This window comes from Lycium barbarum, chromosome 6 (genome assembly GCF_019175385.1).
Source record: "Lycium barbarum isolate Lr01 chromosome 6, ASM1917538v2, whole genome shotgun sequence".
NCBI lineage: Eukaryota > Viridiplantae > Streptophyta > Magnoliopsida > Solanales > Solanaceae > Lycium > Lycium barbarum.
In genome coordinates this window covers 132,449,866-132,468,729 of record NC_083342.1, presented here as the reverse complement: position 1 = coordinate 132,468,729, position 18,864 = coordinate 132,449,866, and the positions used below count along the sequence as shown (strand labels likewise).

The 18,864-nt window shown below is 37.4% G+C and overlaps 1 protein-coding gene across 3 annotated transcripts; it reads right to left on the bottom strand.

The window, feature by feature from the left end:
• Nucleotides 1-6,395: 6,395 nt before the first annotated feature.
• Nucleotides 6,396-18,467, bottom strand: LOC132599107 (uncharacterized). Of its 3 annotated transcripts, XM_060312323.1 has the most exons (15): nt 17,956-18,463; nt 15,310-15,712; nt 14,465-14,642; nt 14,243-14,382; nt 12,678-13,545; nt 12,302-12,402; nt 11,953-12,097; nt 11,805-11,873; nt 11,662-11,707; nt 10,367-10,842; nt 9,479-9,558; nt 8,603-8,738; nt 7,712-7,898; nt 6,965-7,047; nt 6,396-6,878 (listed from the first exon to the last, which is right to left on the bottom strand). In XM_060312323.1, the coding sequence occupies exons 1-15, from the start codon at nt 18,053-18,055 to the stop codon at nt 6,756-6,758; spliced, it is 3,135 nt and encodes a 1,044-aa protein (XP_060168306.1). In that variant the 5' UTR covers nt 18,056-18,463; the 3' UTR covers nt 6,396-6,755. The 3 variants fall into 3 exon arrangements, 2 of the variants coding, with proteins under 2 accessions (XP_060168306.1, XP_060168307.1); XM_060312324.1 differs by lacking the exons at nt 6,396-6,878; nt 6,965-7,047 and having other exon boundaries at nt 7,875-8,001; nt 17,956-18,466; XR_009566766.1 differs by lacking the exons at nt 6,396-6,878; nt 6,965-7,047; nt 7,712-7,898 and adding an exon at nt 8,838-9,003 and having other exon boundaries at nt 17,956-18,467.
• Nucleotides 18,468-18,864: the final 397 nt, after the last annotated feature.

Sequence of the window (18,864 nt, the reverse complement as noted above, 5' to 3'; positions counted from 1 at the left end):
TGTACATCAATATCACCATTCTTCTGCAGATCATGTGTGAAAAATAACTTTGGTGAAATGTGCTTCGTTCTATCTCCTTTTATAAATCCCCCCTTTAATTGAGCTATGCATGCAGCATTATCTTCATATAATACTGTGGGTATTTTTGTATCATACTTCAAGCCACATCTTTCTCTGATGAAATGTATCACTGATCTCAACCACACACATTCTCTACTTGCTTCATGAATAGCTATTATCTCAGCATGATTCGAAGAAATAGCAACAATGGACTGCTTTGTGGATCGCCATGATATAGCAGTACCTCCGCATGTAAACAAATAGCCTGTTTGAGATCGAGCTTTATGTGGATCAGATAAATAACCTGCATCTGCATAACCAACAAGATCTGTACTACCTTTGTTAGTATAAAACAGACCCATATCGCTAGTTCCCTTCAGATATCGCAATATATGCTTAACTCCGTTCCAATGTCTTCGTGTAGGAGAAGAGATATATCTTTCTAGCAAATTAACAGATAACGCTATGTCAGGTCTTGTAGCGTTAGCAAGATACATAAGTGCACCAATTGCACTAAGATATGGCACTTCAGGACCAAGAAGCTCTTCATTTTCTTCTTGAGGTCGGAACGGATCTTTGCTCACTTCAAGTGATCGAACAACCATTGGAGTACTTAAAGGATGCGCATTGTCCATGTAAAATCGTTTTAAAACCTTTTCGGTATAAGCAGATTGATGGATAAGGATCCCATCTGTCAAATGTTCAATCTGCAAACCAAGACAAAGTTTTGCTTTTCCCAGATCTTTCATCTCAAATTCTTTCTTTAAATATTCAATCGCCTTTTGAAGCTCTTCTGGAGTTCCAATTAGGTTTATGTCATCAACATAAACAGCGATTATAACGAACTCTGATTTTGCTTTCTTAATAAAAACACATGGACAAATGACATCATTTATATAACCTTCTTTTACCAAGTACTCACTGAGGCGATTGTACCACATGCGCCCTGATTGTTTTAGACCATACAATGATCTTTGTAATCTGATTGAATACATCTCCCGAGACTTTGATTTAATTGCTTCAGGCATTTTAAATCCTTCAGGAATTTTCATATAGACTTCATTATCAAGTGATCCATAAAGGTAAGCTGTAACCATATCCATCAGATGTATTTCAAGGTTTTCATGTACAGCTAAACTGATGAGATATCGAAATGTTATGCCATCCATAACGGGTGAATATGTTTCTTCATAGTCGATACCGGGTCGTTGAGAGAATCCTTGTGCAACAAGGCGTGCCTTGTATCTCACAATTTCATTTCTCTCATTCCTTTTTCGCACAAAAACCCATTTATGGCCAATTGGTTTTACACCATTAGGCGTTTGGACTACAGGTCCAAAAACCTCACGTTTGGCAAGTGAATTCAATTCTGATTGAACTGCCTCTTGCCATTTTGGCCAATCATATCTTCGTCGACATTCTTCGACAGATTGGGGTTCCTGATCGTCAATGTCTTTCATAATATTTAGTGCAACATTATATGCAAAAACATTATCCACTATAATCTTCGATCGATTCAAATTTATCCCATCACTAGAAGAACTTAATGATAGTTCTTTATTTACTTGAGTCTCGGGTTCCCTAATATCTTCAGGAGTATCGGGATTAGTCAGATCTTGAATATCTTCATGATATTCTTTCGTAGTGTCATTTTGATCATTTTTCGTGTTTCTTTTTCTAGGATTTTTATCCTTAGAGCCCAATGGCCTACCACGCTTCAGGCGCGTATGAGATTCAGAGGCTATGACACTAGTAGATTGTCCCTTTGGGACATCAATTCGGATAGGCACATTCTCTGCAGGGATATGTGACTTAGTTATCCTTTTCAAATCAGTAAATGCGTCTGGCATTTGATTTGCTATTTTTTGCAAGTGAATGATCTTCTGGATCTCCTGTTCACATATGGGGGCACGTGGATCAAAATGAGATAGTGATGGAACTTTCCACGCAATTTCTCTTTTAATTTCTTTTTTCTCTCCCCCTAATTGTGGGAATTTTGTTTCATCAAATCGACAATCTGCAAATCGGGCAGTAAATAAATCTCCCGTCAATGGCTCAAGATAGCGAATAATAGAGAGTGATTCAAACCCAACATATATACCTAACCTTCTTTGGGGGCCCATCTTAGTACGATGTGGTGGTGCTACAGGCACATATACAGCACAACCAAAGATTCGGAGATGAGCAATATTTGGTTCATGACCAAATACTAATTGTGATGGGGAGTATTTATTATAATGAGTCGGTCTAAGACGAATAAGAGATGCTGCATGTAAGATAGCATATCCCCAGACGGTAGTGGGCAACCTTGTTTTCATAAGCAGTGGTCTTGCTATCAATTGTAGTCTTTTAATAAATGACTCAGCAAGGCCATTTTGGGTATGAACATGAGCTACAGGATGTTCAACTTTTATCCCAACTGATAAACAATAATCATCAAAAGATTGAGACGTAAATTCTCCGGCATTATCGAGGCGTATAGACTTAATGGGATGGTCTGGACACTGTGCCCTTAAGCGTATTATCTGTGCTAATAATTTCGCAAACGCCAGGTTGCGAGAAGATAGGAGGCACACATGAGACCATCTTGAAGATGCGCCTATTAGGACCATAAAATATCTAAATGACCCACAAGGTGGATGAATAGGTCCACATGTATTCCCATGTATACGTTCTAGAAAAGCAAGAGATTCAATGTCAACTTTCATTTGTGATGGCTTAGCTATAAATTTACCCTGATAACAAGCAGCACATGAAAATTCACCACTTTCAAGAATCTTCAGGTTCTTAAGTGGATGCCCATTTGAATTTTCAATAATTCGTCTCATTATTATTGATCCAGGGTGACCTATTCGGTCATGCCAAAGCAAAAAAGTACTTGAATCATTAAACTTCTGGTTTACGATCGAGTGTGCTTCAATTGTACTATTTTTTGCATAATACAGTCCAGAAGACAAAGTTGGCAATTTCTCCAAAACATATTTCTGGCCGGAGACATTCTTTGTAATAGCAATATATTCATCATTTATTTCGTTTAATGTCTCAGCGTGATACCCATTACGGCGGATATCTTTGAAACTTAGCAAGTTTCTTGGGGATTTAGAAGAGAATAATGCATCTTCTATAACAAGTTTCGTCCCCTTAGGCAGAAATATAGTAGCTCTTCCGGAGCCTTCAATCAATTTCGAATTGCCAGAAATTGTATTAATATTTCCCCTTTTTCTACGCAAGTGAGAAAAGTATTTCTCGTCTTTGAATATGGCATGCGTTGTTCCACTATCAATCACACAAATATCTTCATGATTGGTCATTTATCCAAATAAAATTTGAGGAATTTCCATAGATTCTTCAAAAATGAAATAATAAATAAAATGAACATCGAAGTAGATATTATGATTAGACAAAGTATTACACACATTTTATTATATAAATATGAAAACATAACCACATACAAATGACACTTATAAAATATCTAAGTTTTCACAGATCCATCACCGATCAAATGATCTATTTTCCCTTCAGGGAGTTCAAAGAAATCTGCCACATCTAGATGCATGGGCTCAATATTATCTTCAGAAATAAAATTTGCTTCAGCATCTTTTTCTGCCTTTTTGAGAGAGGCTTGATACAGATCAACTAGGTGCTTTGGCGTGCGACAGGTACGTGACCAGTGCCCCTTTCCTCCACATCGGTAGCATTTATTTTCTGAGTTTTTCTTTTGCACAACTTTATGCTTTCATCTTTCTTTTTACACTGCTGGTGGTGAAAGATATTATTTGGTGCAAAACGAGAATCATGATTAAAATTTCTTCCTCGACCACGACCATGACCACGACTGGGGCCACAATCTCTTCCACGCCTAGAATGGCGAAAATTTGCCTCATTCACTTCAGGGAATGGGGCAGTACCAGTGGGTCGGCTTTCATGATTTTTAATAATAATTCATTATGTTGTTCAGCCACTAGAAGATGTGCGATTAGATCAGAATATTTCTTGAACTTCATTTCTCGGTATTGCTGCTGCAGGAGCATACTCGAGGCAGGAAAAGTGGAGAATGTTTTCTCCAGCATATCATGATCAGTGATATTTTCACCACATAATTTCAACTGAGAAATAATTTTAAACATGGCAGAATTATATGCTTTAATAGATTTAAAATCTTGTAGCCTTAAATGGAGCCAATCAAAACGTGCTTGTGGAAGTATGACCATCTTCAGGTGGTCATATCTATCTTTTAAATTATTCCACAGAGTAAGAGGATCTTTAACAGTGAGATATTCCATTTTCAAGTCCTCATCAAGGTGATGGCGAAGGAATATCATTGCCTTGGCACGGGCTTGGTTTGATGCCTCATTTTTATCTTTGATGGTGTCTGCCAGACCCATCGCATTAAGGTGAATTTCGGCGTTAAGAATCCAAGACATATAGGTATTGCCGGATATATCTAAAGCTACAAATTCACGTTTGGTAAGATTTGCCATTAGTAAAGAAAAATAGAAAATCAATACCTTCGAGGCTTTAAAGTATTTTCTCGGAACGGCAGAGTCTCGTGCTGATAACGTGTTGTAAAATGAAGCTAAAAGAGTCACAATATTAATAGATGAAAACCATAGAAATAGAATGACAAAAGAGGAGAGATTTTTACTATTCTTCCAAAATGTTTTTACAAGTGTATCTCATATGAAAAATTATGCCTCTATTTATAGTGATACATATGTATTTAATATATGAAATGGTGGAAGAAAATGGGAGAGCCATTAACATGGTGAAAGAAAAAGGAAGAACCATTAACATGGTGGAAGGAGCATTATATTTGAGAAATGGATATTCATAATTTCATAACAGTATACATATATTGAATGAATTTCTTAATACAAAAATGTGTTTGAACCAAAACTATTGGATTCACTCGGACCCGGTTCCTACGCTCTAGCTCTGCCTCCGACTAATATGGTATTGTTATTCAATCAATTAACTATTCTCAATTCCATATTAGTTGGTTTGGCCATATGGCTTGTCGAACAAGATTAATTTCATGAGTTTAATGTTTAGGTTTTCAAAATTGCCCCATTACACTATTGTTCAAAATTTAATATTTCTTGAAATTATAGTGATTTTTCATATATCTATACTCGGTATCAAAAATGTTGGATTAAGTTGAAACCGTTGACCACATGCATCCGCCACTAACTATATGAGACAGTTTTTAATGTATTAATTGGTACTTACACAAGAGAACTCTAGGTGAATCTGCTCTCAGAAAAAAAAAATTATCTAGACATTTTATGCATCATTTTTAGCAATAAAATCAACGTTACTACATCTCATATAATGGAACCAAGTCTTTAGAGCTAGAGTTAATTTACCACAGCTTTATCAAAAGGAAATTAAAAGGGTTCAATAATGTCCTGTTAAACGTCCAAGTCATACCCCTACATTAAGTCATCAAGTAGCAATGAAGAGTGAAGATAAGATGCAAAATAAAATACCAAGAGAAGTATGAAGACGTCAAATTTTGCCAAAAGGAGATTATGGTAAAAGTAGTGGAAGAAGTTGTTGACAGTGATCTTTTTGCAAAATTCGCAAGGTGAGACAGGACAACCTAGATAATTGAGAAATCAGCTGCTAATAGCATCTGCAATACATGAAGGAGTGGGAGCATTTCAGGAACTATACATAGCAAATGGTTTGAATTTTGGATGAGATTGGCTTTTAAGTGACCTTGTAAAGTAGAAATTCTCTACATAGAGTTAGTGTATTTCTTATAACCTTATCCACTGACGGCAAATATTTACAAGAATAAGTCACTTAAAAATCAACTACATGTCTACAATAGCATGCTAACATAAAAAGAAAAAAGAAAAACACAGGCACCCTGCTAGCGCCAATTAAATTGCATTAAAATTCATTTTTTTCACTTAAGAGTTTAGCTTTTATACGTAATGGTAAATAATTTTTACACAATCTCATCTACAACTGCGCATAATTTTAATTTTATACGAAATCAGGTAACTGTGATATTGAATGTGGAAATATAACGTAAGAAGGTACCTATCATGCTTTAATCGGTGAAAACAACACTTGGAACTAATGTCAAAAGATTTATACAAGAGGAAATTGCAGCCAACAAGCACAGTTCTAAACTCTCACATTAGTATCATTGCCCCAGCAAGCAATTAGTTCCAAATTTTCAGAAAGTAAATGCAAGGCCATGCCTGTTACAGTTGAATCTAGAGCCAAAAGCCCATTAGTATCATTTTCCTTTGCAAAAATAAGAATCAGAGTTTAGCCCCACTAGATCATAAGGGCCAAGGAGCCAACAGCAAGAACCAAAAGATGATTAAAGCAAAAATTGGATTCATCATGAAGTGCATTTAGTATGGTGGTTTCAAATGAATTTACAAGACGACTGCACACCAAAACCGATAACTATACAGATTCTAATGCACACTTTGTACAATGAGAACCAAGAGTAGAGCATTTGCTCCTACTTTTAGCATCACATAAAAGAATTTCCCGCACTCAGATCCTAGGCTAAAAAAAATGAAGATGACAAAATCAAGTCACTAAATTTCCATACCCCTGGCCTAGATTCACACTCTCCCAATTTTTTGGGGGGATTTGGAATCTATAGGCAGAGTCGAGGTAAAAGAGCTCATTGACGTAGCTACTGAGGTAAGGAAAGTTATAACGGCCTATACAGGTTGAGCTTGTGCCTTCTCATGGATATCCTTCACAAGATCCCTCAGCTCAGGGAAGACTGATATGAGTACAAGTTCGAGTACACCATATGTAAGCTGCTTTAAACAGATAGTCGACTGCACATTACGAGACATTTTTTTTGGTTAGTTGAGTGGAAAATATGTGAAAAGGAAAACCAATGTTCTAACAGTGAGATTTTTACCTGAAGGAAATAGTACAAATCTCTAGCACAACGTCTGTACTGCTTGTGCCCAATTAAGCTTACCAAAGTGGCGGGAGCACCATCTAAGAAAAGAGGAACTAGTCAATAATTTCATCCCTGGTCCTCTCAAAGCTGGGTCGATATAAACCCTAACTGTCTGCAGTTCCTTCCCCAAACCCCGAACAAAAAAGAGATAATTACAGTACAATGTCTTTCAGTGATCTAATTTCCAAAATAGACAGCAAATTTATAGGTGTGTATATTAGGTATAAATATACATAAATATACATATCATATACAGAATCAGTATAGGTTTTGTATATTTCGGCTAGCCCCTGTAATTAATTTTGCCCGACAGGCCAAATATGATAAAAGTCCAACAAAGAATGTAGAATGGCATGGCAGCAGAAAACACGGTTGGACCGGTTTTGGTGAAATTGAATAGATAACCCAACCCAAGTGAACAAGTGGAAGCATGGAATTGTGTGAATCAATATTGTGTAACATTTCTACTTCCCAGAAAATAATAGCTAGCTTCTGAACAACTGTTACAGGTCCCGAAAGCTTGCTAGCTGAAGGAAGAGTATTACAGCTTGAAAACAATTTAAAAAGAAGCAACAATGGGAGATATGAAGTGCTTTTGACTTTTGCACAGTCGATTACATAAATGATGGATAAGCCAAGGAAAACGTCATGTTTTAAGGAACTTCCATTTATAACATATGTAAGAAGTAATGTTGCACTTACCATAGAGCATCTTTTTCACATCACTTGCTCTACGAGTAGCCTCAAGCTGTTCCTCAAAAGATCCTGCCTTAGAGGTGTTACCTACCAGTTGTCTCGTGCTATGAACAGATCCTTGATTTGGTTCGCAATTGCTGGTTTCAATAAGATTTCTTAATTTTATGAAGAAAACGCCATTGGGCCAGAGAATCTACAGCAACAGAACCAAAGAAATTAAGACGATATTAGCCAAGTTCCATAGTTTCAACGAGATTTCTTAATTTTATGAAGAAAACGCCATTGGGCCAGAGAATCTACAGCAACAGAACCAAAGAAATTAAGACGATATTAGCCAAGTTCCATACATTATGAGTATAGCATGCTCCATTATTTTAGTTGTCTAAACCACATTGTAAAGCTTATTTCTCGAAGAAAAGATTAAGGAACCTATGCTATAAAGCTTCCAGACAACAATAAAAGTGCATACTTCTTAACATTTTATGTTGCAGCACAAATTAACAAAACTTTCCCCTCACAATAACATTAAAATAACTAAGTTTATGACATGAATGATCAAAGATCGAATTATGAAACATTGACAAATTGCCACATGCATTTATTTTATGACGAACTCTCGAGGAGGAGACCCAGTGTTGTAAAAAAGATTTGAGGCATAGTATGTGAAAACTCCCACAAAAGGAGCCTGCACTAAGGTTTGCTAGAAAGGGACTCTGCACCATTGTCCTTTTTGTAATTCCAAACTATATCTCTTCACCAATCAACAATTTTTCCATTTGTCATTTAGTTAATGCAATCTGTAAATACTGTAACTACAGAAGCAGAAGCCAAAAAAATTTCACTTCAAAGTTGAGCAATTAAGATGGAAACGTTACAATCAGAAAACTAAACGCTTACATCTTGAATCCATCTAATTCCCTGAGCAATAACATCCTCTCTCCGTAGCCAATGAATTTGCCTCAACAGCCAATCATCAATAGCATCCTCCATCATTAACTGCATAATTTCCTTTGATATCCAAAATACCTGTCTTCTGCGCGAACAATAACAGCTGTGTTAGATGTTTGTTAATGTTGGTATATCATGGAAAAAATACGCATACAAGATATCTCATGTGCAGGGTTTTGCTAACCTACTACATGGGTGAAGTAGGTCAACACCCTCCCCATTTTTTAATTTCCTTAAATGTCCTTGCCACCTCATTAAATATTCATCTTTTGGGGACTTTTTTGTCTTTCGCCATAAATCCCCCAATTTTATTTTCCAGATTTGTAGCTTCATTCCTTTCTCTCTTCGTTCTTTGGTATTTCTCAAACAATCAAAAGAAAGGAGGTTGTCAATAATTTAGCATTTCTGAGTTTAGCGCAAATCATGAACAATGAGCAACCAGGAAGATTTTATTTACTTCTTTTGTACAATCATTGAAGAGAAATGTGAAATCCAACTGTAAAACTCAGCTCACTGGGAACTATAAACCTGGAGTTGACCAATCAGAAGGCAAGAACAAATGGGAAGAACGTGCATGCTTTAGTAGTTCAGCTTATCAGGATAGCAAATTTGTAGTTTTGGCATAATTCCAAATAAAATATTACGTTGACCTTCTAAATCATTTTTAGGAACCAAATTAAGCATGAAGATGTTAAACATGGATGATGGAACCGATTCAAGTGTAAAAGTATTTAAGATAAGTTAAATGTAGGAAAAAAACTCTCAATTTGATACCAGGAGGGGACGGGATAGGAAGTAAAGAAGTACAAAATGTGTTGTTGTCACCTTAGCCAGCCTCTTCTATTCAGCTGAAAAATCTTGTCCACCAAATTCAAGATAGGTACGCTTAAATTGGGTGGCGACCACTGAAAGGAAAAAACCCGCATGAAACGAATAAGCAAAACTGAAGCATCTGATACAAAGAAAATAAGCAGTCCAATACAAAATCAAGCACCAGTCGGTTGGAAGGAGAAATATATCAGATGAAATACAGTTGATATCATTTGATAAAAGGCCGACAAGAACCTAACTCGAAAATATCTCGCATGCTGAAATCACAGCCTTCACCCAAGCTCTCCAATGAGCTAGACATGCACCAATTATTATTAACCCCTACCAAATTGAATGCCCATAATCTTCTTCTGTTGTTTCACAGTAATATCCCTTTCCCGATTTTATTTTGGATAAAATAATAAAATCTTATTTATGTTTGGGCAAAAACATGCTCGTATATAAGAAGTATACCAACCCTTTCCTGAAAAATTAACTTTAACCTCCTTTCATTGCCCCTTAACTGAAGGGAATGTTATCCCTGGGTAAACCCTGGCCCTGCCCCTACTGTATAAGTAATCCAATTGGGAGGCATTCCAGACATGGGATTAGACCGGATTGATTTATCTCACCAAACATGAACCTTAATAAAGCACGTTAATCGACGACTCGATACATATGACATATCCGAATATGCATAAAAAAGATGCATGCATATACATTCACTTGCAGCCCTCTTATACGACACGATTCCAAAGTTCAGATGTCTTGTAGCACGTCTATTCAATTAGTTGGTCTGTCCTCATGTTTTCAGCAGTATAAATGTCCAAAGAACATCAGAACTTCTAAATGCTTTTCCCAATGGATGTCCCATTCACAAGAAGAAGAAGACGAAAGAGATACCTCTGGTGGCACTATAGCTGGATCCTCTTGTTGACTGGGAACTACTGCCAAACTTTTCTCTGGAAATCCTCCAGAACTGAAAGATTCATGTTGTAGCCCAGAAACACTCTTCAAGTCAGCCGCTGAGCTTATCAGCTCTTCGTCGCGTTTCACCACCCGAGGGGGAAATCCTTTTGAATTCAACTCAGTGTCCGAATGCCACCCATTGGCTTCTGAACTAGGTCCTACTTCCTCATGCCCATGGGTTCCATCTTTATCACCGTCATCATTGTCAGAAAAGCTATTAACTGACTCCGAGGTACTTTGTGTTAAACCCAGTTTATTAATTTCCTCCACGTTCCAAGACAAATTTCTGTCTGAAGAAGTAGAGGTAATAGGTTCATAAGAAGAAGGAGAGCCAACAACTTTACGCATCAAGCCATCAGAAACGCCTTTGAATTGACGCACAATATCATCCACAGCATCGTCCACGTTAACTGTTGTCACAAAGGATAAGTTCAATCATTATAACAAATAAAGTAACTACCATTTACCAGGTAACTCGCTCATTAAGTTCATGCTTGAGCAATCAGAGAAAGACATAGAAGTATATATTAAGATAAAAAAGCAATCATCTTTAGTTATTCACTTAGCTAACAGATTGAATGTGACATTAAAGCTTCTGACATTAAATAAGCAAACTACTTAAAAGTTCACGAGTACAGATGCTATAATGTGAAGAAAAGTAACAAAGTGTTTCGCCTGATTTAACTAGTACAAAACTCTGTTCAAACTTTAGTTTTATAGTTTAGCAAAGTGGACTCCCCAACTCACTTCAAGAATGTAGCATTTTTTGACGTTGGAATCACACATCCACACTGCATCGGTGCATCCTATGTGAAGAAACTTGATACAAGTTATTCTGGCCTTCAATGGAGATTTTTTTTTTTTTTTTGATACTGATCTTCAATGGAGAATTTTTTTAATTTGATGAAGTAGGTAGTTGTATTGAAAGTATCAAGAAGGATGCACAAAAGATTACAAAGTAAAATAGGTAATAACTCCAGGTACTGCAAAAAACTAGTAGGATCTGGGAGTTAATACCTAAAGACAAAACTCAGAGCTATTAAGCCACTGAGAGGGAACTAATGAAATCAAAAAGGGGGTCTTCAATGGAGAATTATTATTGCAGTCATTGACAGGATTACCCTTACCACATTCCATGTATACGAGTATATAGATGTAAAATATCCAAAACACCAAACTTGTGACATAAATAGAGAACACAAACATGTTGGTTGGAAGACGTAAAGTACCTGCCAGCGTTCTCATTACTGAAGAAGATTTTCCAAAGGAATAGTTCTTCATAGACATAAAGCAGCTATTAGTTTGGGTTAAAACAGCCTAAATCTATATGAAATGATGGTAAAAGACCTAACAAACTTCAAGAAATACATACCTTGGAAGAGCCACTGAGAAAATCCCACACTTCATGTTGCTCAGCCACATTGGCAATTGACAAGAGATCCTGTTAGAGAAGGAACATTTAAAGCAACCAGACGGCACATTATATTTCAAATAGATATAAAAGCATAGCAGAACCGTACTTGCAGATATTTGTCAAGCTGAATGCAACGCTGATGAACGAATGCATCCTCCGTACTAGATGAAAATATCCTCTTAGGAGGCAGATGCAATGTGTAATTAGGAATATCCTTCAGGTGCCTATGCAATCTCTCGAAGTTCCTGTATCTGCTTAAACGGCACCCAATAGGAAGATATCAGCTAAACATAGCCAGCGAAAGTTGAGAAAAGAACTTGTTCAGTGTTTAACGGGACTTCTTTAAATGCAATAAAATTTTCAAACACAATAACATTGAAATGAAGATGTTTTTAGATGATAGGCCATGCACCATTAAGTAGTTAAAATATATACTACATACATGAAAACAATACCTTCTCTTTACAAACCAAGTGTTGTTATTGGCATCAGTAACCGCGATTGAATATACAGCAAAAGATTTTGAGCCCAGCTTCTCAAAATACGCACCCAAAACCTGGGGCAGGAGGAAACAGTAGTGAGCGACAAGAATGTTAAACGACAGAAGTCAAAGGTAACCGTGTGTTCCCATTTGGGGAAAAAAAGAAAAGGTAATCGTGTGTAAAATAATCAAGATTTGAGACCATAGCTGATGAAGTTGATTATACAACACACATATTTTTTATTTCTTATGAGCCAGCTTGACTTCTTTTTTTTAACAGTGATGAGCCAGCAGGACTTCTTGGGACATATTTTGGAGTATGAGGGAAAGATTGAGGAGAATTCACATACCCTGCACTTCAGCTTTGGACGATGATGTCCCTCACCACGAATCACCATGTCTGAAGCGCTCATAGCACTCGGTACTGCATTCCTAAATTCTGCACTATAGAATTCTGATATAATGGATCCACCACCTTTGCTCATAAACAAATCTTCAGTATTTTGTTGTTTAATTAAATCAGATGTACTATTTGATCTCTTAAGCCTAGTCTTAGTCTCATATGCAACAATGGCTGAAGCATTGTCGACATCGTAGAGAACTCCTCCCTTGGACGGAGCTTCCTTTTTCAGCTCTTGAGACAAATGCAAGGCATGACTTCTCTGATCATGTGGCTGATTTGGATCGCGTGGTTTATCTTCCATTATCATGACTACTTCAGATTTCTGAGCTGATAAATCTTTCCCCGCATCTTTTCCACTGCTTACTGGAGGCTTTACTCCAGGAGTCTGAACTCCTCCAGCGGCAGAGTTCTTTTGGAGTTTTTTCTTATAATTTCTGCCGATTGCCCACATGTTTTCAAGATTTTCAGGCATCAGAACTTCTGTTCTTCTCTGGGTAGCTGCTTCAAGGACACGAGCCCAGTCACCAGGCCGTGGATGGTTAGCCTCATCTTGAATCGGACTAGAAATTGAACTTCCTGCATTAGCTAATGATAGTTCTCTTCGATGGTCATATTGGCAGAGAGACATATCAGTCCCTTGACTATTGGTAGGTGCTTTCTGTTTATGATCGGATTCTGAACATTTTACAGAGTCTGAGGGAGCACCCTGGTTGCGATTGTGACTTTTCACTTTAGTCGATTTACCATCGCCGGACTCCTTACACCCCTCATCGTTATATGCAAGGAAAATGTATTCAATCAATTCATTAATATACCTGCGAGAAAATATATCAAGTCCAACAGCAAATGAGTGGCAAGTTAATACGGAATAGGTAGCTAAACAAATTGAAATGGGAGAAGCCAGATTGATCAATCAACAATGTGAATCAAATGTGAAATTCTTACTACCCCCATTTGTACAGTGAGCATTAAAATTGTGAAAGAACAGTCGATCCGTATCAGCAGTTAAATCTTGGGAAGCTCAAAGAGCACCTTACATAGTGAGGAAAAAGCATCACTAAATACAATTAAATGTAGACCACTAATTTTTCGCCAGCAACAACCCCAAACTTTGGACTAGCTGACTTAGTCCTTCAAGTGTAATATATTGATGAGATCCTAAACATAAATACTCATATTTCGTAGCTATGCAGACAAAGATATCATGACCCAAAACAACCTCTCTGAATCTAGTATGTTCCACATGAAAAACAAAAGTTATACTCAATACCCCCAACTGCGGAGGCAGCTGGTAACATTTACTGAACGCAGTAAGGCATTAATCAACAACTTTAGATCCTTACAACCAATTAGCAGATATACTATAAGATTCTTTCTTCTCAAACATATAACCCTCTATTTCCATGGTATAAACCTAGCCGACTGAAAGCATCACAGATATGCATTAGATGAAGTTATGTATACTGAGAAAACTAAATTTTGATGATACACATTTGTAAGAGATTAACTCACCCGGGGCTTGCAAAATTCAGAAGAGGCTGTACTACTAAAGAAGTTAATAGTTCTCTGGCAATACATCGAACTAAGGGGCTTTGTGCTTCCCTGGGTCTTAGCACAACAGCTAAGATTCCACCCATGAGCCGTTGAAGTACCTATAAAAGAAGCATTAGATAGCATGCAAAGTATGTCAATCGAGAGAGAGTCGATTTTTCCATCAGAACACTCCACTCACACCTTGTACTCACTCTCAGCTGATATCAAAGCAGGGTGGAGTTCTTTAGAGACCAAGAGATGGTGCTTCAACCTTTCATCCCTTTCTTCCGAAGACAATGTCCCCATGACATCCACGCCAATTGCTGCCTGGTTCCTGCGGAAAAGGTCTAGGTGATCTCCTACCAGGTCCACCACATCCCTAAAGAATTAGATAACTCGATTCAATTGCTGGTGACTCAAAACCAACACAACAGTCATAAAGCCAGAAACAACAGATAGAATAACAAAGAAAGATTTATGTTTAAGAATGGCAATGGGAGCAGCAATCAAGGAAATGCCCACTCCGCCCCTAGCAGAATCTAGAGGGGGTCGTAAGTGGGAAAATGGGCACAAACGGACTGTACTCTTCCATGACTAAGTTATTACCAATGAATAGTATAGTTCACTAATAGGATTACAAATGAACAGTGAGAATAGTCAATAGTTAGCTAAAAGTATTGAGTCTCAAACCACTTCATATTTCTTTTTGCAAATTCTTTGGCTCCACATGATAGATTCTTTCTTTAGATTCAACATTTTCAGGCATTACAACGGCTATTAGATGTGAGAAAAAGTTCCCCATTCTAAAAATATTAACCTATCAGGAAAGGAGGGAATGGGCAGGGCAGGGGGATAGGTGTTTTTTTAAACAGGTAAGTGATGCATATATTGGTAGGAAAAAAAGAAAAGAAAAATCTAGCACTAAGTTGGTGCTAGTACATTTACATTATCAGAACGCTCCTATACATAAAACAAAAGGAAAGGATTCCTTCTGTACAATCCCTATCCCTATAATAAGTTGGGGGTCATGACAGGGAAATAAATACCTTGTCAACAGTTCTACAAGGTTAATTCCTTTGACTCTTCCAGATATTTCACCAAGGACATCCATGATTATTTCATGCATCAGCTCTGGCGCCTCCTTGTCAGGCGTAATATCAGAGTACCACAAATCTATCACAAAATCATGTAAAACCTTGTCAATAAACTCCTCTGCTGCTGCCTCTACAATTGGAGCACCGATTTTCCTCTTCCATTTCAATGTGGGTGGTGAGGTAGAAAGTCGACTATCATTCACGGATAGCTGCTTCTTTTCTAAGTGCGCCAAGTATGTTGGTGGTCGGACATTTCGAACTTTCCGACGGAACTCCACTTCATTAAACAATATCCGTAATCCACAAACCAAGAGTATAGCTATAGGTAGATTCATCCACATTGATGTACTGGTGTCTGCAATTAAGAGTTGAAACCAAAAACAACCATGATGCAACAATAGAAGAGTAAATTGATGGTTGTGACAAACATTCTACCAGAAAATTTGCACGAATACTCAGAAGTATGATAATTTACTCAAAGAAAGCATGTTGTGAAGTACAAAAGGTGGTAACAAACTTGCAAATCTATCCACCAATTTTTTTTACTTTCCCTGTCCCCCTTTTTCTGGAAAAATTGATGAAAGCTACTTCATTTGTAGAATATACAAAACAAAACTGAAGTAGTTTAACTGGTCAACGGAACCACCCACCAGAAGACAACAAACACCATACCAAAACAAAAAGGACAAAGAAATAATAATTTGAGAGTTTTTCTTTTAAATCCAAAACCAGCCCAATGTACAGGTCCAACAAACTTAGTAACCGATGTTTCTCCATTCCAAAAGAAATACTCAAGAACATAAAGAAAAGGAGTCTTTTTACTACCATTGATCCAAAGAACGCCAAAAACATACACAATTATTGTGATCACAACACTCTAAGTAATCCCATAACTTCATAGAAATATATAGGACAAAAACCGAAATCTTAAGTAATATATAAACTGTTGAATTCCCTTAAAATGAGTGGAAATTCTAGTGTAATATTAAAGGGCACAGATTGAAATCCTAGTTGTGACTATTATTTTTTGAATCCCTTGTATTAATTTCCATTCGATCTAGAAAAGGCATATGACAAAATGCCAAGGGAGGTTCTTTGGAGATGTTTGGAGGTTAGAAGTGTTCCTGTGGCGTACATTCGGGCAATCAAGGACATGTATAAGGGAGCCAAGACCAGGATTCGACAGTGAAAGGAGACTCAGAGCACTTTCCAGTTTTGATGGGGTTGCACCAGGGATCAATTTTTAGCCCGTTCTTATTTGCCTTGATGATGGATGGATTGACGCGGCAAATCCAAGGTGAGATGCCATGGTGTATGTTGTTTGCAGACGACATAGTTTTGATTGACGAGACTCGCAGCGGAGTCAACGCTAAGCTGGAGGTTTGGAGGCAAACACTGGGGTCTAAAGGGTTCAGGTTAAGTCGGATCAAGATGGAGTACTTAGAGTGCAAGTTCAGTGAAGTAATGCCTGAGGCTGGAGTGAAAGTGAGGCTTATTACCCAGATCGTACAAAAGAAAGAAAGTTTTAAGTATCTTGGGTCCATTATACAAGGAAATGGGGAGATCAACGATGATGTCACACATCGTATTGGTTCAGGGTGGATGAAGTGGAGACTCGCATCAGGAGTCTTATGTGACAAGAAGGTACCACCGAAACTTAAAAGACAAGTTCTACAAAGTGGTGGTTAGACCGACTATGTTGTATGGGGCAGAGTGTTGGCCAGTCAAGAACTCCCATGTTCAGAAGATGAAAGTAGCGAAGATGAGGATGTTGTGTTGGATGTGTGGGCATACTAGGAGAGGTATGATTAGAAACGACGATATTCGAGACAAAGTGGGAGTGGCCTCGGTGGAGGACAAGATGCGGAAAGCGCGATTGAGGTGCTTCGTACATGTGAAGAAGAGATGCCCGGATGCCCTAGTAAGGAGGTGTGAGAGGTTGGCTATGGATGGTTTCAGAAGAGGTAGAGGTAAGCCGAAGAAGTACTGGAGAGAGGTGATTAGACATGACATAGCGCAGCCCCGGCTACCGAGGACATGACCGTAGATAGGAAGCTTTGGAGGACACGAATTAGAGTAGTAGGTTAGTAGGTAGTTGAGTATTCTCCCACTTACTCTTCCATACTAGTAGTCGTAGTAGTACTCCTGTAGTTTATTGCCTTATGATATCTGTTAGTATCTGTTGTTGTTGCTGCTTGCTCTTTGGTTATTTGGTTATTGCATTACTTTGTTTACATGTTTATTCGTTATTTCTTTTGCATCCTGCTTTGATTTGCTTCTTTTTATGCCGAGGGTCTATCGAAAACAGCCTCTCTACCTTTTCAAGGTAGAGGTAAGGTCTGCGTACACTCTACCCTCCCAAGACCCCACTTTGTCGGATTTCACTGTGTATGTTGTTGTTGTTGTATTAATTTCCATCATTACCAACAAATTTCAATGGTAAACTAAGAACTTGGTATTTACAAAGGCAACAAGTTATCAGTAATAAGATGAAAAATAACAAAGTACCCACAAAGACCCTAATGGGAAATATATTTTCCTAGCAGAAGATACAACATCACATCAAGAAAAAAAAGAGAAAAATAGTATAGAACTTACGTGTTAAAAAGTAACAGACAGCAAATATACACAAACCCCACCAAACTGCTCTCACTTTTACTTCTTCGATCAGATCTTGAAGGGTCTCCATAGCCTTCATTCTGTCCCTCCCAACCCAAACCCTAGAATAATTCTTCCAAGAATTTGAAACCCAATTAAATCCCTTCAAAGATTAAAAAAAAAAAAAAAAAAAAACTTGTAATCTACAGGATCAAAATCGATTGATTCAACAAGGACACGAGACTCTTGTCCTAGTCAATTATGTAAAAAAATAGGACCAAGAACAAGGGAGTAGATTATGGGATCGTATTGCTTTTTGGTTGTGTAGTTTGTGGGTTGTCTTGGGATCGTATTGATTCGTCGTTACCGGTTGGAAAACACGTTATAGCCACCTTTGTTTTGGAGCTGGCCAAGCTTATTGAATATTTGATGATGTTGGATTCTAGTTTCCACCATTGTTGGGAATGATGTGTTTTGACGAATTTGCCCAAAACCATGCTACACTAAATTTATTAAGGATTAGAGGTATTAATAATTTATAATCGTAATTTTTTCATAAATGACAATACTATCGTCTTTGTAATTAATTACTACTCCCTCTGTTCCATAATAGTTTTCACGATTCGCTACTCCAGAGTCTTTATAATTAATTATTACTCCCTCCATTCCATGATAGTTTTCACGATTTGCTACTCCAGAGTCAATTTGATCAATAATTAAAACTTAATTAGATTAAATTCATTTAATCATTTTAAATTTTAAATTTATATATTCAAAAACTATATAAAAAATATTAGAAGTTGACGATAATGTTACATATTGTATTGAATTGGTTGGAATGAAATGAAGGCACGCATCCGGTGTTTTGTGTGATAAGAATGTGTCACCAAGATTTAAAGGCAAGTTATA

What these genes read in the sequence shown, in the direction of transcription:
- LOC132599107 (XM_060312323.1), bottom strand. Translation starts at nt 18,055, where the DNA reads ATGAAGGCTATGGAGACCCTTCAAGATCTGATCGAAGAAGTAAAAGTG. An exon ending in CAGCTGAGAGTGAGTACAAG is followed by an intron (nt 14,383 to 14,464) that starts GTGTGAGTGGAG and finishes CTTCTTTTATAG; the next exon opens with GTACTTCAACGGCTCATGGG. An exon ending in AGTAATGAGAACGCTGGCAG is followed by an intron (nt 10,843 to 11,661) that starts GTACTTTACGTC and finishes TTGTGACAACAG; the next exon opens with TTAACGTGGACGATGCTGTG.